The sequence below is a fragment of the Harpia harpyja genome, chromosome 10 (assembly GCF_026419915.1).
Source record: "Harpia harpyja isolate bHarHar1 chromosome 10, bHarHar1 primary haplotype, whole genome shotgun sequence".
NCBI classification, from domain to species: Eukaryota; Metazoa; Chordata; class Aves; order Accipitriformes; family Accipitridae; genus Harpia; species Harpia harpyja.
In genome coordinates this window covers 5,307,235-5,334,359 of record NC_068949.1, presented here as the reverse complement: position 1 = coordinate 5,334,359, position 27,125 = coordinate 5,307,235, and the positions used below count along the sequence as shown (strand labels likewise).

At 53.7% G+C, this 27,125-nt stretch overlaps 1 protein-coding gene across 2 annotated transcripts in view; it reads left to right on the top strand.

The window, feature by feature from the left end:
- The first annotated feature begins 645 nt into the window (after positions 1-645).
- The window catches only part of UNC5B (unc-5 netrin receptor B), a 54,035-nt gene continuing 27,555 nt past the window's right edge, over positions 646-27,125 (top strand). For both annotated transcript variants that reach the window (XM_052799528.1, XM_052799527.1), the window contains exon 1: positions 646-743. In XM_052799528.1, the coding sequence (XP_052655488.1) occupies positions 656-743 (88 nt within the window). In that variant the 5' untranslated portion in view covers positions 646-655. The remainder of the gene's footprint in view (positions 744-27,125) is intronic.

The window sequence follows — 27,125 nt, the reverse complement described above, 5'->3', positions numbered from 1 at the left end:
GGGTTTCAATGCCGGTGCTTGGCGGGGATGTAGCAGTCCGTTATGTGCTCCTATGGCACTGGCATCGTCAGCAGCAAAAGCACACGTTTGCTTCACGCGTTCAAGTATTTTTCCCGGCGCGCTTCTCCCCGGGACAAGCTCCCTCGGCGGGCACAGCGGGGTACGGCCCCGCCGGGGGCCGAGAGGATGAGCACGCCGGTTCCCCGGGGGCCGCTGCCCCGCTGGGATGCGGGGAGGGGGAAACCCGGCGCCGAACGCGTTGCGGGGCTCCCCCTTGTGCCCGCACATCCCCACTGCAGACCAAGCTCCTCCGGTTGGTATTTAACGCGGTTTTTTCCATCCCTGCCTCGCAGTCCCTCTCCCGGCTCGGCTTTGTACCCCCCCCCCCCCCCCCCCATCCCGGCTGCACGAGGTGGTGATGAATGGGAGGGGAGGGGGTGGCTGAGGCCGGGAGCAGCTCATCGCAGGCACGGAGCCGGGGCCGCCCCCGTTCCGCCCCCTCCACCACCCCCCCCCACTCCCCCCCGGGGCCGCTCCCCGCTCCGCCCCGCTCGGCGCCGGGCAGCCCGGCAGTGTGTGGCGAGGCGGGCGGGCAGGCAGCGCCGCTCCGCTCCGCTCCTCGCCCTTCCCGGCCCCCGCCGCCGCCGCCGCCGCCATGCCGCCGCCCGGCCCCCGCCGCCCCGCCGCTTTCTTCATCCTCATCTTCCTCTTGCTGTTGCTCCGCCGGGCGCTGGCCGCCGCAGGTAAGGGGGAGCCGGGGAGGGGGCTAGAAGTTTTGCGGGGGGGGTGGGGGGGTGGGCAGCGTGCCCTGCTCCCTCCTCTTCCCCCCTCCCCCCCCCCAAAAAAAGTTCACTGCGGTTTACCTCTTTTTTTAGGGGCAACTCGAGGGGGGTTCCAACCTTGGGGCGTTTATTTCCTTCTTTTTTTTTTCTTTTTTTTTCTTTTTTAATATGAAGGTTGAGGGGTGTGCAGGGGAGCGCAGGTTTGGGCGGGGGGAGCTGAGCCATCCTCGGGGCCGGGGGATGCTCCGGGGGATGCGGGCTGGCAGCGCCGCTCGCCGCCCGCCCTGCCCCGCCGCTGCCGCCTGCTGAAATTTTTATATATATATATATATATATTTTTTTTTTTTTCTTCTTTCCTTGGGAAAAGCAAAACAAACCCAGCCCTGTTTGTAGTGTCGCCGGCTGTGATTCCTCAGCGGGTCAAATAAGTTAATTATTCAGCTTGGATTTTTTTTTTTATCTGCCTTTTGATAAACCGAGCTATTGATGGCCAGGCAGCTAAGTGGTCTTTTCCTATGGCTCTTCAAAGTTTCCTGTGCGCAACCCAATCTTGTGATTGAGATGCACTTAAATCCAGCCCTTCCGTTGGTAATCCCTGCCACAGACAATAAACAGAGGCGCGTCTCTCCTGCTGCCCTCTCTCGTTAGGACTCCTGTGATCAAATTCAGCCTTTCCGCTATATTTCACACACCACACCCCCCCACCCCCCCCAGCAACTCATGAACATCCTCTGCATCTCAGGACTTTGTCCTTTGTCATCCTCCGGCGGTGGCAAAGCAAAGGTGCCAGTGTTTATCCTCCAGGTAGAACAAGATGTCTTCGAGTGTAGAGCTCAGAAGCAGAGCCCTGTAAAGTTTGATGGCTTTCAGAGGTTGGTACCTCTACCCTAACCGTAAGTGTCGGGGCTCCGGTGATGGGCAAGGTCAGCATCCCCGTGGGAACTCAGGAGGAGAGCCCATCGCCCGCTTCCCGCAGCTTGTGGCAAGGGCTTGAGGACGCGGCGCGAAGCTGTGCGTAGCGCAGATCGGTCTTGGTAGTAGTTAAAAGCGTCTCCTGACAAGCTGATTTTCTAGGAAAATGAACCAAGCCTTCTTTTCTGAAGCGTAATTAAGGTGACGAGGAATTTTGGGGAGGGAGCTTAATTAGATTAATATTTTTTCCGCCTCCGCCACACAAAGATCTAGTGTGTTTCGGCAAATGGAAAACAGAAATGGCACTATTGACTTACTCAGTGGCCTGGACGTTGCTGCAAGCAGCATCCTCCAGCCAGAAGAAACTCTCCCTTGCTGGCAAGGGAGAGGTTTGAGACCTGGCAACTGGTGGGTAGCGAGGGGACCTGTGGCTCGGCACGGCGTGGGATGCTGTGGATGGCAGGGAGTTGGGAAGGCTGGATTAGCCAAGCTGCTGTGGGTCAGGGTTTAGCTGCGGCCAAGCAGCCTGGGGATGCTGGGGTGGGGGGAGATGTTGGCTGGGTTGGTGGTACGGGACCCCCGTGCCTGGCTCTGTCCCGTGCAGTGCTTCTCATGGTTGCATGCACCAAGTTCACACAGGGGTAGAACTCCAACTGGGCAGGAGGGAGGGAATGAAGAAGAACAAACAAGTTAGACCTGACCAAGCTGGATCAGTTTGAGTCTGGGGAGCTTTCTGAAGGCACACTGTTAATCTGGCATACGTAAATGTGTATAAAGTTTTTAGCTGTAGAGATATAATTAGTGTTTCTCCAGGAGTGTTGTATAGAGATTGCATGTGATGATGCAGAGGAGGGAGCCAAGATGGGTGCTGAGCCCCAGTGATAAGCTGCTCCCTTCCCCATCCTTTCCTGGTTTTGAGGAGGGAGGGAGGGAGAGACATCACCCAGAAAATAATTTTTAATAACAGAGAATGTACATATTGTTTGTGTCGGGTTTTGCAACGGGGCGGCGGGAGACGTGTTGTTTTGGACCAGGGTTTGAAACCCAGAAGCGGTCGGCCCACTCATCGCCAGGACTGCTGCGGTGCTCTCCTCCGCTCCTGGGGGAACCCCAGCTCCCACCCGCGGCCCCCCGTCCCGGGGCTTTGCCTGCCGGGCTGCTCGCCATGCTTCGTTCTGCTTGTGTGTGCTACTCGCGATAGGAAAACAACTTGGGGTGAGGATTTCGAGCTTGCTTGAGGGCCTTTCCCAACGAGGCCAGCTGTGCGGAGGTTGCAGAAGGGCTGCCAAAATCCAGAGGGTGATGCTGGATGGCGGGCTTAGCTGACAAGGGTGTTTGCAGAGAGTGTGACGCTGCCGTTCTGGTGAAGGACTGTCCTTCCATCCCTCCGTTGCACTACCATCAGGAAAACACCTGGGAAGGGGATATCGGCACTGCTGTCTCCCACCGGCATGGGTCACGGGCTCCCACGCATCGGTGGCAGGAGGCTGCCTGCCTGCTGCTGTCATCGTGAGCAGATGGCCGGGAGAGAGATGCTTGCTCCAAGACCTGTTGCTCATCAGGAAAGCCTGCCCTTGCAGGAGGTGGGGGTTTGCTCGCTTGAGGACAGCGGTGTGTGGAAGGATCTGCTCTGTTTTTTTGTCGCCTTCTCCTTTAGCTTCTTGGCTATGGAGCCTTCTATCTTAGAAGTGGGTGCTCTCTGTACACGGTAGTGGCAGAACGAAATAATGAAACAACAAAAAACAGGAGAGAAATGGAAAAATGCTACTTTAAAGAAGGCAGAGTCTATTGGAAAGGGTAGTTGGGGGGTAGGGGACAAATCCAGATTGCGTTTTCTCTGTTTATAAGTCAAAAGTGCACCACTGCTGACCCAGCAAGCAGCTTGGAAAGTCCTGCTCTGTCCTTTATCTTCTCTCCTGTTTAAGGTCCCGTGGATCCTTTCGGTGCTGTGCACGCTGGCTCCCTTTCCGTCCCTGTCCTAGCCGTACAGCAATAAAAAAAAAAAAAAAATTATCTGTATTTTGGGTCAGTTAAGCAAGCCAAGATGATGCAAGGAGCCTGGTTTTGCTTCCGTTTCTAGCAGCAGCAGCGCTTTCAAGTCCTCAGCCCTGTGGCTTTCTCCCTCCCAGCGTGTTTGGGGCCGGAGGGATGAGCCTGCCAGCCCCGTAGGTTATCGGGAGAGTCCGTGAGCTGGGTTTTGCTTGGCAAAAGCCTGGCTCGCAGGCCGGTGCCGGGGAGGCAGCAGGAAGCGCCGGGCTGTGAGGTGAGGACGGAAGGGGCTGGATGGAGTCTGCGAGGAGTTCATTACAGCAGATGTTGGTGCCATAAAGCCACAGGTTCCTGCTGTTTCCTATTCACTTATATCCTCCCGGCTTTAGCGATGCTAATGCAAGTGAAAACATTTGCCGGAGCGAGGGACGGGGGCATAAATCACCAGCCTGTTCCCTCTGCCCCCTCCTGCCATCCCACCCGCGTCTCGCCTTGGGAAGCGGGGAGACTAATACGGGTGCAAGGGATGCCTGAGCCGCTCGTCGGCCGCCATCGACCCCGCCGTGGCATTTGAAGGCCCACTGCCTCTGATTTTGGTTTTCCTTAACGAGCAAAGCTGTAATTCGCTGTAATCGGTTGTATTGTGCAAGCCACCCCTGCTTGTGAGTCAGAGCGCGGTGGTACCGAGCTGACACAGCCCTGGCCCTTTGGATGCCGGGGGGGTGGGGGTCTGCGTCTGGTGGTGCGAAGGCTCATTCCTCTTCATCCTGGGGTGAAGGGAGCTCGGGTAATCCTTCCCTGGCTCTGCCAGAGCTCAGGACCTAAAGGAAATGTTGTGTGAGATACTTTCCCCCACCAAACCAGAGCCTTTGTGGTGCTCCAGGAGCGGTGAAGGGGTAGCTTTTGAATGATGTGGCTCCCCACATCAGGCTGGGGCACTGGGGAAAAAAAAAAAAAAATCCTGTATGACCTGCAGTGGGGTTGCGCTAGGGCTGGGAAATGCAGAGCTTTGACTTGGGAGAGGCAGAAAGCCCCATAAAGCTGCTCTGATGCCTGGTTTCACACCCGCCCTCCAAGGGACCTCTCTTGGTGGGAGCCTGGAGGCCCCTCGCTGAATGCAGCACCCTCCCTAACACTCCCTAAATCCTCCGGCTCGCTGTCCCCGCAGCCCTGCAGGCTTGGCTGACGCTTGAATTTTTACTGTCGAGGCAGTTTGGGAGCGTTGGGTTTTCTTTTAGCTTCACACCGGGGTCCCAGCGCGGAGGGTGATGTTGTTCTCGAGGGTCCCAGCTGGGTTTTGGTTTAAATCAGTTTTGATCCCGTTGTGGAGCAAAGTGCTAAAAACAGGGGCTGCGTGCGTGGGGGAGGCTGGGGAGCCAGAAGGCAAGCAAAGCATCCCGGCTGCACGGAGTATTATTTTTGAAGCCTCCTGGTTTTTCGGAGGCCTGACTCACGGTGCAGGAATGCGCTGGGCTGGCAGCCCTGGACCTGCTCCTTGGTGGAGGGGAAGAGCTGCCGTCTCCTCCTCCCAAGCCCGTTCCCCATCCCCTCTCCTCCCAAACCGCCGGGCTGGGCTGGTAGCAGCCACATGTTTGCTGAGCTTGGATTTTTAGGGGATTTCTTTTTTTTTTTTTTTTTTTTCTTTGCTATTTGCTTTTTTCACATAGGGGCTGCTTTTTTTTTTTTTTTTTTTTTTTTTTTAATGGGACTGGGGCAGCTCTGCGGGTCGTAGCAAGGCACCTTTGGGTTGCATCGGCTGGTTGGAGGCGAGGGAAAGGCAGAGCGAGCCCGGAGATCAAACGCAAGCCAGGCTGGGAAAGGCTGGGCGAAGCCACGCTGGAAAATGAGGAAAGGGAAGGGAAGCAGGAATTATTTAGCACGGGGCTTGCTCCAGCGTGTCCTGCACTCTGCCTTTAATCTCCTGCGAGTCCCTCCCTGCTGCAGCCCGGCACGGCCCCGCTCAGGTCTCCTTTGCTCCCTGCTGCCTTTGGTGGCTTCTCCCAGACCCGCTGGCTCGGCTCAGTTTTTGGGGGGGCTGTTCCTCGTTGCCACGAGCTCCTCTGGACCCACACGGGTGTGTTAGATCTGGGTTAGGTTTGTAGTGAAATGCCCAGGGTGGTGGGTCCTGGTCCTCATCCCCAAACTGGGGGTTCAGGTGCTGCTACCCGGTGTAAGTTGGGGGGTCCTGAAGCTGCAAGCCTTAACCCAAACTCTTGGTGGTTGGGAGGGTGCTTTGGGGTAAATCCAGTAAAGGTACCATGATGACAAGTTTGGCTCCCTGTGTTTCTCAGTGTTGGGCTCCATGGAGAAATTCAGGTGGGGAAGGGGAGAAAGCAAAAGCTACCTGCCACCCTGATGCTGAGCAGCAGGCGGGGCATCTTACAGCTCAAGAGGAAGAAAGTGTTTTCATCTTTGGTGTGGGCTCTGCTTCCCATCTTTCCTCAGCCTGCGAGTCCGGGCTCTGCCGGGTCCCTTGCCTTGCCTGGAGCATCCATGGATGCCACTGTGTCTTCCCTCCTCCTGCTTCAGCCCTCAGCCCCTCTCCAGAGGGGACTGATGGCCAAGCACTCACTCATTTTGGTGCTGGGAAATACTCCCTTTCCAGCTAATACGTTGCTGACCTTCGTCTTTGCCGCGAGGAGGAGGAATTACCCATTCCCAAGCCCTGGAGGTGGCAGCAGAGCCGCCTGAGGCACGTGCATGGGCTGTGGGGCAGGCATGGTGGAGGCACAGGAGTCCCAAAACTGGGCTTTCTCTGTGAGACAAGGCTTCCTCCTAGAGCTGGATTAGTCCAGGCAAAATATTTATCAGGAGGCGCATCCCATTGCCTGCCATGCAGGGCTTGGTCTGGATGGATGGGGCTGACACTCCCCCAGGATCTAAAAAGCAAATGTTTTGAGCCAGTTTTTTCCCCTTTAGCTTTGCTTGTTCGAAGTTAAAGGCAGTGCTGTTTGTTTTGGGGTTTTTTGGGGGGGGGGTGGTGGTGTTTTTTTTAACCCTGGGAGATGGAGGACACAAGTTGAGACACTTACTGAAGAGTAATATACCCGGTTATACAAGAAGCAAACTGAGCAGAGCTCTAGCCTCAAACTCTGAAGCTTTTCTGTGCTTGCATTTGGGGTCTGGGTTACCCCTTTCTCTGGGAGAGTGAGTCCCTTCAGGTAAGGAAGAAGACCTGTATAGATTTTCAGAGCATCTTTGGTGGTCTCCTTCTCCACCTCCATCCCTTTGCCCCACAAGTCTGATCAGCAGCAGCCTATAATACACGTATATACACACGTATAGCACAGCTCCCCTCGCTTCTCTCCCCCATTTATTCCCGTAAAACCTAGGAGGAGAGAAGGGGCTTATTTGTACCACGACCGATCCCTTCCCTGCCCAAATACCTGAGGCTCCGAGTATGGGCTGTCCTCCTAATCGGTACAAACCCCTCATCGAGCCAGACACAAAAGTCAGATCCCAGCATCTCTCATGCTTCCGGGGGGTCCCGCCGGTGTGGTTTCCATAAAGCTCCCATGGGTAACCTTCGCTGCCCCCGCAGCTCCCCTCCTTCACAAGCCTATGCCGAGTGTGAAAGCTGAGGGATTGTTTCCCTTTGAAAGAGCGTGGAAAATCTCATTTGGAGATGTTTAATGCGTATTAGATCCATCTGCCTTTCTGTCGAGCGGAGGCCGCCGCGGGAGGAGAGGCGAGGACTTCTGAGTGCAGATGCCCAGAGCCCAGGTGGGCTTCGGGGCTCTGCGGGAGCGATGCCGTGGGCAGTGTCCTCGACTGGAGGATCCATGTGGGTGCATAGCATGGAATGTTAGAAAGAGGTGGGCGGGGAGGGGGGGAACCCCACAAGACTTCCACAGAGGTGGAGAAGTGCGCTTGGTATTGATGTCGCTGCATGCAGGTGCAATTGTTTTGGATGCTTTGGCTTGCCCTGGGGATGGGATTCAGCACACCTTGATATATTGAACCAAATAGTCGTCAGGTGCAGATAAAAATCTGTGTGAGAGGGTTTGAGTGCAGGATGGTGCGTGGGGAATGCTCCTGTAAAGCACGATGATGCTTCTCCCCACCAAGCATCCCTCCCTGTTGAAGTTCTCTGGAGATGGACGTGGTGGCTGTTGATAGGAGCCCTGCAAGGGGGAGGCTTGCACCGGGCAGGGAGGTGAGAGCACGGCTAAGATGAGACGAAGCTTTTCTCCCCCTGACTTTGTCCTGCTGTTGCTTTGTGAGTCTTCCCTTTTGCGGAGTGACTCTCCTCCCCGGGAGCTGCCACCAGCCTGGAAACCCCAGGACACCCCAACTGCCCCCTTCTTGCCACGCTCCCTCCTCGGTTGGCAGCATTTAAATGCCTTTACATGTTCTCTTCCACAACTTAAATAAGGAGCAGTGTGGGCTGCCCACCTCTGGGGGGGCTCCTCGGTGTACCTGCATCTCCTGGGGTGGTGGCAGGCTGGAAGGACAAGATGATGTAAAACAAACCCAGGCTTCCCGGCTGGGTGGCTCGCGGAGGCGGGAGGCTATTAAAAGGGTTGTGTTGCATTGTATAGTGTGGGAGTTTTCCTTAGGCAGGAGGTTAGAGAGCCCAGAAACTCCTCAGGACAGATTTAAATGGGAGAAGGGACACGCCTGGGGTGCAGTGTTGCTGTCTCCTCCTGTCTGAGGTTGCTGTCCGCGAGTGTCCTCAATGCTTTCTAGGCTGTGAGGTTTTGGGCTTATTTGCAACCAGTGGCACACATGGGCACATCCACCCAGCAGCGGCTGAAGGCACCAAGAAGGTCCTCAGCAGAAGACCTTGCTTCATTGACTGCAGTTCTTCCTTTGGATGATTCTGACCGCTGGTTGGAGGACTGAAAGCAACTGGGATGGAGGAACAGGGATTCGGATGGTGACCGCTGGTTGGAGGACCGAGAGCAATTGGGATGGAGGAACAGGGCTTCTGAGGGTTTTATGGAGATGGATGAACAGAGCTTCCTTCCACTGGGTTGACTGGCTCTGCCTCTCTACCATCTTGAGGGGGTCTCGTCCCCGCCTTGAGTGGTCTGTGAGCGGGGGCTGATCTCCTCCGCGCGCCTCTTATCCCCCGTGGAGACCTCACCATCCTACGCCATCACCCGGCTGTGTTATTGGCGCTCTCTGTTTGGGTTGGCTTGAAGAACAGAAGGAGGGTGTTTTCCAGGAGCCAGAAAGTGGTTGCTATTTAAAACAACCAAAAAAAAAAAAAAAAAAAAAAGCGGTCTGCTGCTTGCTTTTCATCCATGTGGCCAAATGGAGCCGAGCAAGCATCCCCACCCTCACCTGGAGGGGCATCTCTGAAGGCTTTGCGGGGCCTGCAAGTGAAGCTAGTAATTAGCGCTGGTCATGAGGGTGGATCTTGCAACGTGGCTGTGCTGTCTGCTGTGGTCTGGCCTGGGGCCATCACCTCGTTTCGGATGGCCGCTGCCCAGGTGTGGGATCCCAGCAGCCTCCCTCCACCCCTGTTTATCCCAAACAGGCTGGGGATGCTGCTTGGGGTGCGGGTACCTTCGCCTCCCCGCCTGGCGCGGCTGTTTTTACAGTTGCTGGATGGTGCTATGGTGTTCCTGTGCTGCAATATTATTTTGAAGGTTTTTCTGTCCCCCTTGACAGATGTGAAATGTAGAGACGTGCTTAAAATGAAAGCACGGCTCCTAAGTCCAATTACACAGCAATTAAAAGTAATCGGCGGTCTGGGTCACTGCATTGGAGACTAGGCTCGTTGAAGGGTTTTCTCTTCCAGCCTATCTTGGAGAAGCTTAAATGTCCTGGCTCTTCTGCTTTCTGGGAACTGACCGGAGGACATCTTCCTAGAGTGGGTCAAGTATTGCTGAAAATCTGCATTAGGCTGGAAGTAAGTGGTTCCCAGTGCTCAGGAGCTCCTCACCGGGGCTGTGGCATCCCTATGTGACTCCGTAGGGTCTCCTCTGAGTTGCACCGGTCTATCTGCTTTGGGGACAAGCGCTTGGTGACACGGCGTCGCTGCTGGGCGTGTGCCCAGCTCTCTCGGCACTGCTGGGGCCGCAGGCTAATGCTTTGGGCTGGAAGGAAGAAGAGGTGGCAATTCGGGCTCCCCTGCCATCTCCACCCATGCATTTATTTCCACCTGAGTCTGCGGTGCCTCTTGTCCTCCCCTGGTCTTTAGGAAGAGACACTTGACTTGGTTGTGGAAGCACGTTTTCCTGGAGGACGCACGATGCCTGCTGTGCATCATTTTGGCTGCTTTTTTACAGTCGGAGCCCTGCAAACGCCGCCTTCCATGCTCCGGCATCGGCACTAAAGGGATTTGTTTCAGGAGAGGGGATTTGGCTGCACGGCTGTGCAGTGCGGAGCTGCTCGGTTGACCGGGGTCCAGAGTGTGATGAAGCCGGGGTGCGGGCTGCCAAGGGCTATAAAACTTACGTTCTCCCCCTTTGCAGTCCCTCTTTTTCACGTGTGTCTATGCTAAATGATTTGCTACTGGTGAATGACTAGTCTGTGCTTGGGTGAAGCAAGCGAGGCTGGGAGGTGCGGCTATGGAGGCTTTGCACGTTAAAATCCCGTGGTGTCATAGCCCAGGGATCCCGGCTTTGGATTGCAGGAGTTACAGCCCTGTGGTTAATCCCTATCCTGGGTCATGGGTACTTCAGCTACCCTGTTTTTTATATATATATATATATATATATATATATGTATAAAACAAGGTATGGAGGCACTTATTTCAGACTCTAAAATTTATACACTAAGATAAAAATGTTGGCTCTGCCCAAAGCTGGAAAAGCGAGATCCAAAAGCTGGGAAGAGGGTTGGGTTTTGTTTGGGCTGCACAGTGACTAACAAGAGTTGAGTTTTTAAAACAAATGCTTGGGATAAACTGGTTATGCAAACTGGGGCGAATTGGGGAGGTTCCTTTGTAGTTTACAACAAAACCCCGGGAGTCTGGGGCGTGTTGGGGCTGGTCCTGCCGGGGATGGAAAAACCCACGCACCGGCTTTGCAGACGGGGTCCCAGCCGATCGGGAAGGATCCCGCGGGATACGTGGTAGGAAAAGCCACAGGTTACTGCGGGGCCTCATCTGTCCAGCTAAAACCTTGAGTAACGCCAATCCTAAAAACACAATGGGTCAAAAATAGATGATGCTTTTTTTAAAGTGTGGTTTTCTAATACCTGCTAAGAGGAATTCATGCTGTGCTCAGCTCCAAGAAACTGTCAGGCTTGCTGGTCCTGTGCCGCCAAAAATATATAAATTCAGAGGATCTTTGGGGTTTTTTGCCGCAGCGTTCGTCGGCTGCGGCCGGGAGGTTGGTGTGGGGTACGCAGGCGCGCCAGCAATGCTCGGTATGCTTTGCAAAGGCAGTCGGGCTCGCAGACCACAAGGCTTCTGGTTTCTATCACAGCCTGTGCTGTTTTGGCCAGGGGCATCCATCCATCCGTCCGTCTGTCCATCCCACAGCGCTCCCAGGCTCTGTGAGGCTCCTCTCGAGTGTGGTGCTTTAAGGACACTAGCAAAAAGAAGCGGGTGCGAGGGCCCTTCTGAATTTTTAACTTCATCCCGTGATGCAGGCTGGGGGAAGGCGATGCCTTGCTTGTCGGTAAGGCAAAGTAATGCTCCGTAAAAATCCCTCTCGCCAGTTCCCGCTGGATCGGTCTTCTGGGCTGAACAAAAACCAGCTTAGGCTGCCGTCGTCTCTTTGTGGGGAAAAGCCCGGCTGCTGGATGAAGCAGAAAATTAGATGAAAACTGCCTAACAGGAAAAGAAAGATGATTTTTGCACGCGGGGAGGGGGAAAAGAGGAGGTGAAGTTGCTGCTTAACCCGGTCGGTGGCCTGCGCCTGCCCTTCAAGCATCCTCTGACCACCGGCACCCGGCAGTGCCTCGGCGTTGCTGTGCCCGTTGGCTGTCCCCGCATCCTAAGGGCTCGCTGCTGTTTCTGTCTTCTCCTGCTAGCGGAGAGGGATGAGGTTGGAGACTTGAGCAGGGTGGCTTTTTGGTGGTCCCCGGCCGGCCGGGGAAGGCAAAGCTCTGCTTGCAGAGCGGGTTTTTGTTGTGCACGCGCTTGCTGCCTCCCCCTTTCCGTCTCCATACCCCAATGACATACTGGCTCTGTTTTCATTAGTATTTATGGACTGGCTATAAGGGGATGCAGCGGATCCAGCCGGGCTGTTAATGACCCCTGCATGAAATAGCAAAGCCCGCTTAGCGGTCTCGGCCGAGGGGTTTTACTGCGGCCTCTCCCGGTCTGCCTGCGCTCCTCTCCTTCCCTTAGAGAGAGACGGGGAGGGCTGCCGGCACGATTTCTTGCTTAAAGAGAAAAGGGCTTGGATTTGTGTGCCTATGGGAGGTGGGGGAAGGAGAGCGTGTGTGAGTGTATGGAAAGTATAGGGGGGAGAATGCAAACCATATGTTTCTGCAAGGGTCAAGTTGCAGAGCTAAAACCAGCGGGGAAGCAAAAGAAGCCGGAGTCCTGCAGTTTGGCTGTGCTTTGCATCCCGGTAGGTGTGGGGGGGGATCCAGCATGGCCTGCCGAAGGATGATTTAAAAAAATAAACCCACCCTAAAAGATGATTTGGGTCCCTGCCTGGCACTTTGCGGTGTCACTGCTGTCCCGTGTATTTAGGGCTGGGGTCCGGGACTGTTTCCAAGCCCTTGGGGCTCCTGTAAATAAATGGTGGGGATGCTGGGGAAGAAGCTTCTCGGGGTTGCCCTGAGTTCACAGCGTTTGCAAGCTTGATAGGAAGTCAAGGGAAGAAACTTTTTGCAGGGAAGGGAGTGCCTTCAGCTTGCTGGAAAAGCAAGGTTGATGTTGTGCCATGTGCCACGGCTGTCCTTGCGTTCTCCTTCCAGCTACGGAGAGGAGAGTCAGATGAAAAGATCCATTTTCCCTTCTCGGAGTGGAAAAAGTTATGTGCAGGCAGCCCAGAGACTTGTATAGACTTCAGACCTAAGTGATGTGAGCTGGATTGAAATGCTTTTAAAAAGAAACCTGAAAATAGGGGGACCGGCGAGGTCCCACAGCAAACTTTTTTAGCAGGGAGACATCTTTTGTTTCCAAAACTAAAGGCATGGAGACAATATCTGATTCCCCGACTGGCTTTATGGAGCTGTTCGCAACCTGTCAGCTTGGTAACCATCTGCTTGCAGCCCGCAGGGACGGTGCTATATATGGGACGCGGGAGGAGAGAGGCATTGCCGTGTGCCCCCCCCCCCCGAGCAGCCGTGGGCTCCAGCCCCTCCGCAGAAGGGACTGTGGGGCACAGCATCTCCTTGGCCCATGCACCAAGAGGAGCTCCTGCGCCTAAGACACCAAAAATCCCAATGGATTTATTTTTTGGTTATCTGGCTTATTTTGGGTTTTTTTGTTTGTTTGTTTGGGGGAGATTTCTTTTTTTAGCTTCATTTCCTAAAAAAAATCCAGATTTTTTTTTTTTTGCAGTTGTGCTGTTTGTGTGTCTGCAGCCCTCCCCCTCTTTGACTCAGAAGTAGATGTCTCACAATTAAGCGCCTGCCTGATTAGGAAATTAGCAATAAAGTTTTTATCTAAGAGAGCTGGTTGGCCAGTGAGAGGGATCTATTAATATCCCACTGAAAAAAAAAAAACCAACAGCATAACACTTGCCACCTACTATTGGGGAACACAAACGCCACGTGGGCGTGAGTATTTTGAGCAGCAGATCTATAGGAAAGCAGGTTTTGTTGTGCCGTTTAAGGGACCACATCACTTGAGCTGAGCTGGGGTACCTCGAAATAAATGAAGGACTGAGAAAAAGGTTGGAAAAACCTTAGGCAAGGTGAAAGAAGTGCTGAAGGATGTCTTCAGGTCACGGCAAAAGACACTAGTTGGCAGATGACCTTTATTTGTTGTGGAAGGAAATGGTCCTTCACTAATGATGGTTAAGTGGCTGAGGGGGAAGCGGGAGGAGAGCATCCTACACCTGGGTCAGCAGGGGAGAGATGGGGAGGGAAGGATGGGCTTCCTTGTAGTCTACACACAGGCTTTGGAAGAAATTGCTTGGCATGTTCGACGTGGCAGTTTCTTGGGGCTTGCTTTGCCAGCGCATGTGTAAAGAAAAAAGAGTTTAAAAGGCATTTATGTGAACTGCAGGGTCTAAAGGCTGGAGGAGTTTGGATTACTGCAGACCTTTGGGTCAAGGGTATTCTGCAGCTTTGGCTTTTCATGGTTTTGGGGAGCAGGAGTCTCTGACCTCTCTGAAAACGGGGCATCAAGGGGAAAGATGGGGGGAAAAGAGCATCTTCCCATAAGCATCCTGCCAGCTGCTTCTGCAGGTCCTGAGGGCCTCTGTGGGGTTTGATCTGGCTGGCATTTGTCCCTAGATAAGTGCCATAATAAACCTGGCCCTTGCTTCACTGGCAGGGTGGCCTCCTGACTCGTCCCAGCTGGGGTGGGTTGACCCTGGCTGGATGCAGGTGCCCACCAAAACTGCTCTATCGCTCCCCTCAGCTGGTCAGGGAGAGAAAAATATAACAAAAGGCTCGTGGGTCGAGATAAGGACCATGTTATTTGTAGAGACAGTCTCTCAGTGCAGTGCAGAAGGTGGCTTGAGAAACCATGAAGAGGTTCTCGGGAAGGCGGTGAAGATGAGAAACTGGAGTTAGGAAAGCAAAAGCGTGTTTTCTTCCTGTACCAGGATGTTTATTCCAGATAAAACACAGATGCAGAGAGATGGCATCCCTTTTAATTTAAAAAAACCCCAAACCTCTATTTTGAAGCTGCTGGGAATGTGACTGCCCCTTGTGATGTTTCACAGCTGAGATCATTTCTGGCTGAGTTAATCCACTCTGGAGGTTTCAGTCTCAATCTGGCTGTATGGGTGAGCTCAGTATCTGAATTTTTACGGGGGTGGAGGGGGGGATCTCCATTATTTTGGACCAAAAAGTAAAATAAAGCTATGGAGAAGCATCAGTGAAGAGAAGACTTCCAGGTTTGGGGTGAACTGTGATCTGGAGCTGCTCTGCTCTAACTGTAATTTTGCACATACAGATAAGTGAAACCAGAAATGCAGAGCATTTGCTAAAAGAACATTAGCAAAAGCTGGAAGGAATTGCTCTTCTTTTCAGAAATAGGTAATAGGCATTATTTTTGGAGTAATTAAATTTCACGAGTGCTTATTTAGAAAGACATTTAGTCCGTTCACTGTATTAAAGACTCTTAGAGAAGATAATAAGTCCAAGGCAAGCAGGCTGCCTCTGGGAGCAACCGAGACTCAGAGCAGGGCTTTAATTTCGGCGGTGTATCAGTGCAATAGTATTGTTTATAAGCTTCTCTTGCCACATGAAAGCAACGTTGCATTATCCTGGTTGGTCCTAAAAGCGGCGAACCGGCCAGAAGAGGCCTGATTACAGAGCAGCAGCTCTTTCTTCCCATCACTACAAAAGAATAGACAATAGAAACCGGGATCCAGTTTTAGCTCCAGTAATGCAATGCCCTCCTTCTGGTGGTCATGTCACATGCTGCCTGAGTAATTCCCATCCTTGTTCTGCCTGGAAAACCGGCCTCGGAGGGAGGGAGCAATGGCTTTGGCTGGGTGATGCTGGGATCAGGCACCCTGCTGCGGGTGCAGGCTGGTGGAGATGGTGCTGGGGATGAACCTTGGATGAGGCACGGAGCTGCAGGTTTGGGGAAGGAGGTGGCCTTCAACGTTTGTAGGGCCGGCAGTGCTGCGGAGCTGGTGGGTTGTTGGTTGGGGGGGTCATCGCTCCTAGAAATGGGGAGCAGTTTGGCTGGAGCCTGGGGCTGGCTTGGAAGACTTGAGCCTGAGGCGTTGGAAGAGGAGCTTGCAAAAGCAGCTCTGTGGTCACTGCTTGCTCGTGCCATAAGCTTGTCATCCGTGCACAGGGGCTACAAAGGCATGGCAAGTGTGGATTTTTAATTTTTTCCTTCAACAAGAATAACTGACTCGACCTGTGGGTAGCTGCAGGACGTGCAGGGCAGCCGGGAGCTGCACAGCCTCCCTTTTGGCTGTGGTTCCCGTGGGTCAGGTTACCATATAGCTGCATCATGTGCTGCTTCTCGCCTTTCTAAGGTGGTTTGGAAATAGGACAGGGTTTTGTTTCCAGCTTGTTTTGTGTCACTTGACTTCTCCAGCTTGGGGGATCCTCATGGGATTTGACAGGTGAATGGAGAGCAAGTGACTGCTAAGGAGGAGAAGGGGGACCCCTCTGAGGTTGTGTTGCAAACTCCATCGTTGCACAAGACATGGAGAAAACTCCTCTGGAGTTATTTCTTAAAAAGCAGCTACAGGTCACAGCTGGCTTGCTTTGACCAGGCATTCCCGAAGAGCTGGATGTGAAACCGGTGCAGAGAGAAACCCGCAGCGGAAACCTCGCAGCGCTTTGTGCCTAGGACAAAGAGTTGGTTTGGAGTTACAGGGAAGAAAAGGAGTGCGGTTGGGGTGGGGGGGAAGGTGTTGTAAGATGGGTATTGGGACTGGGACATAGCGGTGGAGGCAAATGGGGCCCTAATGAGCAAATATGTTGTTGGGGATGATTGAGGATGCTGACCCGGGGGAGATATTTCACTAGCCTGGTAGTGGTATGGATGCTGATTTTCCCACTTCTCTGCAGCTTTAAACATGCAGAAGACAAACTCTCCCTGGATGCCTTGGTGGCAGGAGATGGGTGCCCACCATCAGCATCCTCCTGCTTAGCCCTGAGGAGTGTGTGCCAGCGATGCCGCCTGTCCTGCAGATGAACCCCAGACCTGCTGCCACCCCCCAGCCTTTGGCCTCTGGTTTTCTTTAACCTTATTTTCCCCCTGCTCATTCAGTTTGCAGTTAGGAATACCTTTTATGTGCTGAAGACTTATGGTTCAGCCTGAATGTTATCAGTGCGGTGTCTGATAAGTTTTCTGCCTCGAAGCCCTGGGGAAGTGCCTGTTCAGGGTCGCTGCAATGGATTTTCCTCCTCTTTCCCAGCTGCCTAAGAATAGTGTGATTTTTATGTACTCCTTAACTGAACAGAATTACTTTCATCGGTGGAAAGAAAAATGCACGTCCTAGCCAGCATTGTCCATAAAGGCTTGTGATGCCTCTCCCTGCTTTCATAAATTCATAAATGGGTGGCAGGATGTGGTGTTAGGAAAGAATAAATCTCTGATTATTCGGATGAGCTTGGACCGTACGAAGAATGTGGCAGGGGAAGGATAAAGGGTTTGTCTCGGTGGGTTGCGGAGCTGATGGCCTGATCTTGGATATGGAGATGATTGAGGGTGGTGGTGGTGGAGAGGCATGATGGTTTTATGTGGATGGCGTAAAGGTGGAGCGGTGGAGGCACCAGAACATCGTGTTTTGTGAGAGGAGAGATGCTGAAGCATCCCTTTGAATAAACAGGCTTGCGATGGGGCTTGGCACCGACCGTCCTCTGACGGCTGCAAGAGGTGAAGTGCGATGCTCAAAGAGAAGGGTTTTTCCCCAAGCTGACATCTTGCCGCTCCTCTTCCCACACTGCTCCTGGGTCTGGCTGGTGCAATGTGGTTGCAGAGCTGGGACTGAGGAGAGCCTCCCCAGGACCCCGCTGCATGTGGGGTGTGGGTCGGTGAGATTTCTGTCTCGACCACCCATTGGGATGTGGCTGGAGGGATTTGTGGTTTAAAACGGTGTCAAAGTAGGCATTTGGGGCAGCTTTGCCCAGGCAAAGTGAGGATGTGGCACTTCTGGAGCACCCGCTGCCCAAAACCATGGCACTCGAGAGCTAAAACATACATGGTGGGGGATTGTGGCACCCTCCTGCCCCTACAGGGAGGGTGATACAGGGGTCCCTGTTGTAATTTGGTAGGCAGAAGGAGGTACCGCATGGCGTGGGATGCTGAGCGTCTGTGGAAGCAGCCTTGTGTGCATTAATCAAAGAGCCTGCAGCTCCCCTTTCGAGCTGTAATAGCCAGAGCTGAGAGAGTCAATCCATATCTATTTAAAGCACTTCAATAAATAAAGATGCTAAATAAAATCGCAATGGCCCTGTACTCTCTCCCTGCTTCTAGGATTTCTCTAGGGGAAGGAAGGGCTGGGCACTGTCGGGAGTCTTTTAGCTTGGCTGGACGACCTACACCTCGCAACAGCGGTCTGGAGCCAGACACCAACTTGTGCCGCTACCTGTGTCTCATGGGCATCTATCTGCAGGGTGATGGCAGCGGGGGGCCGGGATGCACCGAGCTCCTTTCATCACCCAAAACGATGACAGTGGAGGGGACGGGGGGGACACATTTTCTTACGGACCTTTTATTAAAGGCAGTTTACCTGCCTTCCCCAGCGCAGCGGAGAAGCTGCGGTGGTGTGTGTGCTTGCTTTTTTTTCTGTGGCAGGGAGGCGACAAGTGGGAAGCTGTCTTTGCAAGCCCTCTGTAACGCTAATGGGAGCTGCAGGTTGGTGTTCCCCGGAGTTGTTTTTTTTTTGTTGGGGTTTTTTTTTTTTTTCTCCTTCCCAAAGACTAACCAGGGAACACTTGTTGAAGGGTAAAATTAAAAAGCCCATGGCAGTTTATATTGAGGACAGTGTGTTTGCTTTCACATCACGCTGGAGGGAATCGCTCTGCTACTGTCAGCAAATAAATAAAATAAGAGCTTTGTTTTAAATTAGACTTTCTTCTGGTAGCTAATTAGGCGAGCTGATACCTGCAGTTGCATTACCTAGGCACCAACTGTACCGTGCATATTTGAGGCATATGGTTGGTGTCGGCAGCTTCTAAACTTCATTAGCCCCTTACTATTATTTTTTAAAATATCTCTTTAATTGGATGCAAATTCCTTGGGGCTCTGGTGGCATCAACAGAGTCCTTCTTGGGGGGGTGCCCATGAAACCCCTGGCAGGGATGAAGCCGAGGGTTGCCGATACCGGCCGGGACGCGGCTGTCCGGCAGCCACGTACCTACGGCACCATGCGGCAAGTACAGATTCGCTGCGAGTGCTGGTGCGTGATGCTTGCCGGCCACCGAGTGGAAAGGTCTGGGTTCCTGACTGCAAAAATAACCACTCGAAGCTCTTTTTGGGTGTTAGAGCATCCGGCCCTCGTAGCGGGAGGGAGCGCTGGGCTGGAGCCGTGGCTCCTGTCCTGCCTGGTAGCAGGTGGGAGGAAAGCCAGCAGCTTGGCTTTCGCCTTTTCTCCTTCCCTTCGCTGTTATTAAGTTGCTTGAAGTTCTTGTCGGGCCTGTTGGTAAGGGAGGGCAGCCCGCAGGCAGCTCTAGTGCCAGCATCATCCTCCTCACCGGGGAGGAAGGCTCTGGGGGGCCAACCCTCCTCTCCCTCCCACCCTAAAGGCTGCTCCTGTCCCCAAGCTGAGCCCTGAAAGGTCTTGGGCTTTTTTTTTTTTTTTTTTTTGGGGGGGGGTGGCTCGCAGCCCTCACCCTGCATCTTTATGGGTGGGAGGGGAGGGAGAGCTGCCTGCCAGCCAGGGTGGGGAAGCGGGGCTCCCCCAGGCCCATGCCCAGGGCTTTTCCCAGTAGGATCAACCCGGCCCTGGCTCCTCACTCAGCTTATTTTTTTTTTTATTGTTTTTTTTTTTTGGAGCCAGCCTACCGAGGACTTGACTTTATGGGGAAATGAAGCAGAGCAATTATCCCCGGGATAATTACACGGCCCTTGCACAAGGTGGTGGGTGCTTCCGACCCCTGGGGCCCCCCCACCCCGGGGAGGGGAGGGAGCGCTGGCTCCCTGCAAGCAAACCCAAACCGTGGTCCCCCACCCCGGGGGGGGGGTCCCTGCCTCCCACCCCTGCCCTGCTTATTGTGCACAGGGGCCGTGGCGGAGGGGGGGTGGGTTTCTTCTTCCTTTCTCCCCCCACCTCCTGGAGCTGTTGTAAGGGGCTGCCCCCATCCCACATTCCTCTTCGGGAGGAGATAAGGATCCTGTCTGGCGCCGGGGTTTCAAATGCGCTCCCTGATTATCAGCAGGCGCCGGGGCAGAGCCCCAGGCACCAGATAAAGAGGGAGGAGGAGGAGGAGGAGGAAGGCTGCCGCCAGCTCTACCCCGCTGCTCCCTCTGCTCCCTACCCCACAGCCCCCCGGACCTCGCTTAACATCACCACTGCGCGGAGGAAATTGTTAATCCCACTTGAAAGGGTATTTTAATTTAAATTTTTTTTTTTTTTTTTTTTTGGTGTGCCCACCCAGGGCTCCTGGGGCCTGGTGGCTGCCGAAGAGGACTTGCAGATGGGGCTTGCGTGGGGACGGAGAGGGATGAGGGAGAGGATGGCCCAAGCTCTGCGGCTTGGTTCATTGTTTTCCAGCTGCTCAGCAACAAATTGCTTCCCAGCACAGCGTTTTGCCTCCAGTCCTCTGCCACGCGAGATTTTGGCAGAAGGGTGCCGCCACCGAGCACACAATGGTGCTCTCCTCCCCTGGAAGCGGGGGACAGGCACGTCCAACATCATGTGCGACGATGCAGCAGGCACCGTGTTGCATGAGACGTTGCCACGTTGCGCGCTTCCGCTACCAGATGTTGTTGCACCGCACATCTGGCCTTGCATGTCCCCCACCAGCCCCTTGCGTTGCATGTCTTGGCTTTGCACGTCCCTCACCAGCCCCTTGCGTTGCACATCTGGCCTTGCATGTCCCCCACCAGCCCCTTGTGTTGCACATCTGGCCTTGCATGTCCCCCACCAGCCCCTTGCGTTCCACATCTGGCCTTGCACGTCCCTCACCAGCCCCTTGCGTTGCACGTCTTGGCCTTGCACGGCTCCCATCAACTCCTCAAGCTGGGCTTGGTCAAGGTGCCTTCTGAGTTTTGTGAGCTATAGGGCAGGGTCTTTATCAGTCAGGTGAGCCCCGGACTGGACAAAAGCTCATATCACCCTTGTATCCCGGCTGTGGCATCTCTGTATGCAATTAAACCCCATGTGTCTCCTTTCTGCCAAGGAATCTGGAGGCAAAGGAAGAGGCTTATCTTCCTGCTGGTGGCTGGAATGCTCTTGCAGCCCAAAGGCGTTTCTCTGCTGCGTTAATGCTGAGATCTGGGGAAAAAAAACAGGGCGTTTTGCCCTCTCTTTTCACTATTAAGCTTATAAATAATAGTGCAGCATCCTGGGGAGGGGTGGTGGGTTTTGGGTTTTTTTCCTTAACTTTTTTTCCTCCTCCAAGTGCAACTCTGGGCTGATATCCCAGGAATGTGATCTCTCGAGCTCCTAAAGCCCAGCTTCTGGCCTCCTCCTTTCTCTTCCTCCTTTCCGAGGCATTAAAAAGTCAGGCCTTGGGGATGAGCTGGTGGGATCTTGCATCCACTGGGATGCTCCACAACATATGGGGCTTCTGGTTTCCGGTGTGATCTCTCTGAAGCTTCCTGCATTAATATTTGATGCTCTTCCTTGGGGTGAACATTAAAATGAAATGACCACTGCCACCAAAAAAAAAAAAAAAAAGTGCTTTTTGTTTTTACTGGGGAGAGAGAAAGGAGGGGGAAAAAGCTGAAATGCAATCGTTTTTTATGGCTTCCTGGAACGGCTTGGATGTGGGTTGGACGGCAGCGGGTCAGGAGCAGAAGGAGCAGATAGCCCCATGATTGTCTGCCGACTTGCATCTTTCCCTTTCAGGTCGTAAATATAAAACCACTACTTGAAAAACAAAAAGCTCGTTAAGTTGTCATCGGGCTCCCTCTTGGAAGGCCATAAATGTGTCTCTTAGCAGTGGCTTTCGTTCCCGTCTCGACTGGGGCGTAGGCACCAGGTCCCCCACGGGGCTGGAGGGATGTCACTGCCCGTAGGGACACCAGTAGCTGGTGGGATCTTCCTGACCTCGCTAACGAGGGGAGTAACATCCCACCACCACAAATTCGGGGCTCCCCATCCATTCTTGACCTGTGCCTTGGTCTTCCACGTGGACCTTGGAGTATCACCTCGAGGTATGATGGTGTTCTAGTGGGGCTGAAGTGAAGTACAAACTCTGTACAGGCTCTGCCTGCTGGCGTGTTGGTGCAGAGTCAGGGTCATCTCTGCCGGCCAGGGCCGGCGGAGTGTTGGCTTCTCCTGTAAAGCTTCTGGTAGGGTGATAAAAGACAATAAAACATTTGAAATTAGATGAACTCTTGTGATAACGGTGAGCTGGGCGTAGGGTTAAGGGGAGAGCATCGTGAAGCACGATGGAACACCTCGGCCAAGCGATCTCCGAGCGCGGTTGGGTTTACGGTTGCGTCGGCAATGACGAGCGGTGGCCCTCCTCGACTGCCCTGCGGCGGGCGCAGGCGCTGCGGGCAAGGGCACAGACTCCTGCCTCTGCACCACCTCATTGATTTTAGCACAAACAGCTCGGCTCAGCTCCTTGCAACTTGCTGAGGCGGGTGTTAGAGATGATTCAAATAAACAGCCCAGCAGAGAGGAGGAGGAAGAGGAGGAGGTGGTGGTGAAGAGCGTCCCGTTGCCTTCTCCTGGGAAGATGGTCTACAAAGGAGCAGCCAGGAGAGTTGGTCGGTCTCGTGGCTGGTGGTTGACCTAAACGCAGGTTGTTTTGGGATATCTGTTGTTCCGGTGGGGTTTTTCCACTGTCTCTGGCTGCGTTACAACTAGGCAAAACAACCTTGGAGATTCTTCCTGTGCCCTGGTGTAGAGCTTGGATGTGGGGATGGTGAGGGAAGAGATCTGAAGCAGGCACCGTTGTGACCTGTGGGCATCAGGCAGCTACCGGTGGGTGCAGAAGCAATCCATCCTGCTGGGGAAAGGATATCGATATTTTATGGCCTATTTTTCTTCTAGAGAGATATTGTCTACACTGGGAATAAGGACGCCCATCCCCGTGATCTGTTTGTCATTTAGAGCCCCGATATTTTTCTCTTGGTTACACCATGTGCTGAAAATGCAACCGCTCTCGCATTAACATCTAATTAGCAGCAGCTAAAAAACCGTGCCTGAAACAGGAGGAGAAAGAAAAGGGTGAGAAATTAAAGATGCAAAAGACCTGTTAGATCATCTGGCCCTTCCTTTGGGATTGTTTCCGCGGTGTTTTGTCCAGTCTTGCTCAAAAGTCTCCAGGGCCATTACCGCTTCCCTCAGAGGCCATTTCATTGTGTATTGAGAGAAACCTTTATAAATGTAAAAGCTTTATACAATTGAGGTAAAAGAAACAGATTGAGTCATTGTATTGTTCTTTGTAATCAGCTTTGCTTTTCATTAATTTCCTCCCCAAAGCCTTATTTAGGCTGGGAATTTTAAAGAAAAAGCAGGGAAACAGCACGTGCGAGGGATGGTGGGAACAGGCTGCCCGGCTCCGGTGGGTTCCTGTGCATCACCCTCCTCGCCCCGACGGCCTGGATGTGTTCAGACATCTTCAGGAGCCTGTCTGCCTGCTCGCTTGGCCAAATTTAGCTGCGGCGTTGCACACCGGGGACTGGTTCGGTGCTCTCGCTACCTCTTGCAGTGGGGTCCGACTAGTCTGGGCAGCTGCTTGCTGCTGTGTAGCCTTTCAATTTAGCTATTTTTAATGATGACAAGTAAGAGCACAAAAAAAAAAAAAAAAAAGGCCACAGGTGGGCATCAGCTGGTGCAAAGATGGCTGAGAATCACGGAACAAAGTCGGACTGGGCTTTTGCGGCTGCAGTGGCTCGAGGTCCCTGGTGCTCGGCGTTTGGGAGTTGTGCCCTTTGCTGCAGGGCGTGCAGCGAGATGGAATTGGGCGCGCAGCATCCTATGTCTCTGTCCCTGACACATCGGATGCTTTTTGCTAGTGGCGTGTTCTGGGTGAGGCTTCTTTAACTAGGTCTCTATATCCTCTGGTGTCCCAGTGTTTTTGCTTTTTTAACCTTGCCAGCTTGCTGGATAATTTTTTCCTTTCAAGTGCCTTGGTTCTTTCCCTTCCCAAACCACTGTCCTTCCTCCTCTGATATTTTTTTCTTTCCTCTTCCCTGTTTTGCTCTCTGACATCCCTAACGTCTCCCTGTCACTCCCCAAGTCCCCTGCATCTCGTCTTGGCTCTCCAAGGGGAAATGCTCCAAATTCAGGCAGGCTGCCAGCAAGGGGGCAAAACACCCCCAAAGAAATGTCCTTGTCCTTCCTGCTCTTGCGGGACACCTGAGCCACGAGCACTACCACCGTTGGCCTTCAGCGGTCCTATATGCTGCTGTGCACGTGTACGCGATGAGAAATGAGCAGCGGGCGCCAGATGCTGCGCAGCCGGTTGCCGTTTTCTCGCCGGTGTGGTCCAGCGCCGGACCGGCGTTAATCCTCCCCGCTGGAAAACGTGAGAAGCTAATCCCGGGCTCTGCCAGAGCAAATGGAAAGTACATTCCTGCCTGCATAGGAAATGCAGAGGAGATGTTTTGGGGGGAACTGGGGTTTGCTTTGGTTTTATCTGGTGGGCCGGGGGGATCCCATCCTGTGCAAGGAGCAGCCGGTTTGCTCCGAGGAGCCGAGTGAAGCTGGTTTGCCAGAAGTTTGGTGCTTTGCCCCATGCCCCGACGCAGCCGGTGTAACGGCGAAGGAGGCAGCGTCCTTGCTCCGTGCGTTTGAGTGCGGTTATCGCATTTCCCAGTTATAAACGCAGCTGGGGGTGCACGGAGATCACAGAAGCGACTCCTGCTGTGATCCAGACCAGTCCTGAGCGTCGCTGCTCTTTCGTTGCAACTGCCCCCCGCTAGCTAATAACTCTGTGGGGTTGCTTGCATCCCTGTGCCCCCCTCTTTTCTCACCCCCGGAGCGCCCCGTTGGCTGTGGGCGGGTGGAGAGGGAAGACGTGGGATGGCAGCCTGGGCTGGCGGCCATGGGGGGAATTCCCCCGTGCGGAGGGCCTCGGCTGCGAGCCTGCTGAGCCGGCTTTCCTCCCGCACAGCCGGGCTGGAACCTGCCCAAACATCAGGCCCTGCAACCTCCGCAGGCTTCCCCGGTCTGTGCATGGGGTAGTGTGCCGGGCGGCTCTTTCTGCAGGGCTTTTGGAGGAGTAAGAGCAGGAGATGAGAAACAGAAGAAGAAAATACCTCCAGCCCCTGCATCTGCTGGGCAGAACCTCCTTTCTCCTGCGGAGGAGGATGTGGGGCATCTCTTGGGGCTGGGAAAGCGTGCCCTGGTGCCAGCCGGCCAGCCTGCCTCCGTCCTGCAATGCTCGGAGCCCTCTACTAACAGGTCTTGCAATGCTTGGGGCATCCTTTAACGCTCAGAGCCCTGCACAGGGCTATTCCTGCAGTGCTTGGAGTGTCCTGCAATGCTTGAAGTCCCGCACCGGGATGTCCTGCTCGGCAGTGACGTGTCCCTGGGGCTTTCCTCCCTCTGGCAGAGGGGCTGCCCGTGCCCACCATCGCAATGGGCTGACATGCCCGTTGCGTTCCCCGTGTGGGAATAGCACAAGGGTTTACTCATTTCGCCCAGCGCAGAGAGGGACGGGAAGCTCAGGAATTGTATTGCTCAGCAAATGAGATGAGCCGAGTGATGGGCACAGCTTTCCGCAAGGAATGCCCTTTTGGGGCAGGGGAGGGGGTTTTGGGTACCCCTGCTGATTCGGAACCGCGGGAGCAGGTACCCGGAGCCGCGCCGGAGGCTGGGCTTGCAGGATGGCCGGGGCCAGATGTTTCCCAGATGTTACTCACTTCCTGTCTGGCTCCTCCGCATTTAGCTTTTTATGTACTTGTTTGTTTTGGACTACAAACAAAATAAAAAGGGTTTTTATAACCCCATTCCCATGAGGCTACGAGTTCAGGATATAATCTGAAGTCTATTCACTATTGTCTCGATCCCTCTCCCTGCCCTCGGTGTCATCCCTGGGCACGCACAAACTCACACGCTGCTTTTGTTAAAATAGTTTTTTTCCCACATGACGTCTTTTCTCAAAGGGCCACTGGGCATTTTTCCTTATGACCTCCTCCAGCGCTCAGGAGAGTGGTGGGAATATCCCTGGCCAGTGCGGGATGGAGGCAGGAGGAGGAAACACTGTGTTTCTTGGTCCTGACCTGCTCCTTGCCATGGGCTGTACTGTTAGGAGGGTTCTCCTGTACATCTGAGGATGGGAAACTCATTGCACTGATGGTATCCAGCATCCTCACGGATTGCCCTTGTGTCAGCACTTTGCCTTGCTGAGGATGGTTGGAGCGGGATGGGGGGATGCAGAGAGAGCAAAATAGCCACATAGACCACTTTTAAAAGAAGAAAAGATTAAACCACTTGGATTAAAGGTGTTTGCACTTGATCAGGTGAATGCAGGGGTTAAAAAAGAAAAAAAAATCAAAAAGGGGTCAGGAACGGTGTTATATAAGGGAACGCTCTCAGCTTAGGGGTAGGGAGGAGGGGAAGAAAACTTATCTAAAAGTATTGTATGTTCTGGCATGTCAGGAAGTCCCGGCAATTGCCGTAACCAAGAGCTGTTACAAATGCAGCCATGGAGTTTTCCTCTCCTGGAAAGGACCTGGAGCAGAACCGGTCCTGCTGCTCGGCAGGCTCCTTCAGCGGATGCTCCCCTGCCTGTCCCCCTGGGTCTCGGGCATCAACACGCAGGGTAACAAAATGAAGCTGGCAGCGTCCCTTTAAAATGTGTATGTTTGGCTCTTTCTGGTCTCCTCTCACTTCATTTATATAATTTTTTTTTTTTCTGCCCGTTGGGGTTAAGGCCCCTTTCCCTCTTTTCTTTCTCCTTCTCTCTTAATTGCCTGTTAAATAATTTAAATATTTAGGACTAAGGGGCTTCAATTATCCATTAATTTACATTAGTAATTTATATATCAGGCTGAATGGACACACTGTTAGTGTAATGGGTCCCCGCGGACAGGCAGAAGCCGTGCTGCAGTGCATTTTCCTGGAAGCACAGCAGTTTCTTTACACCTCCCAGCCTTTATTTCAAGCGCACGCATGCGGGGCCAGGCTGCTGCGGAGCCCGGCACGCTCCCGCACGCTTGCAGGTGGCAAACGCAACCCCGGCTCCTTGCGAGAGGGTTGCTTGGGTTTTGATGCAGCTTTTTCTTTTTTTTTTTTTTTTTTTGCAGTTTGAGATGCGCTTGCAAGAGCCTGGCACTGCCGGGTGCAATTCCTGCACTATACGGAGCACACCTAAATATCCCCCTCTGACCTCGGCTGCAAGCAACCCTGTCCTTAGCAGGTTGTAGCTTATACTTAGCACTAGATTTGAGACTAAACCCTGGCTTTAAGTTCAACCAGAAGGGCTGTATCCCTGCGTGGGTCTGCATTTGATGGTTGCTGCTTACTGGCGCGGAGGAGCCCTGGTCGGGGGCTCCTGTAGGCACCAAGTGGCTGAACCGGCGGAGCTCGGCGTGCTTCCAGGAAAACTCGTCTTTCTAGGAGTGGGGAGAGACCTGTGGGAAGGTGCTGGAAGATCCTCAACCCTGTCTGCCACCTCCTTGGCATGTGCGTGCGTTGCAAGCCCCGAGCTTAAGCCTTGCCTATAGATGAGCCTATAGATGAGCCTATAGACGAGCCGCCTGGCCAGGCTTGAACACGGCGCACGGTGCGGACGTGTCCCTTAGCGAGGACAGGGTTAATTTGGGAGGCCCAGCGCAGGGCGGCGGGGGCTTTCTGAGGCTAAGCCCCTTGG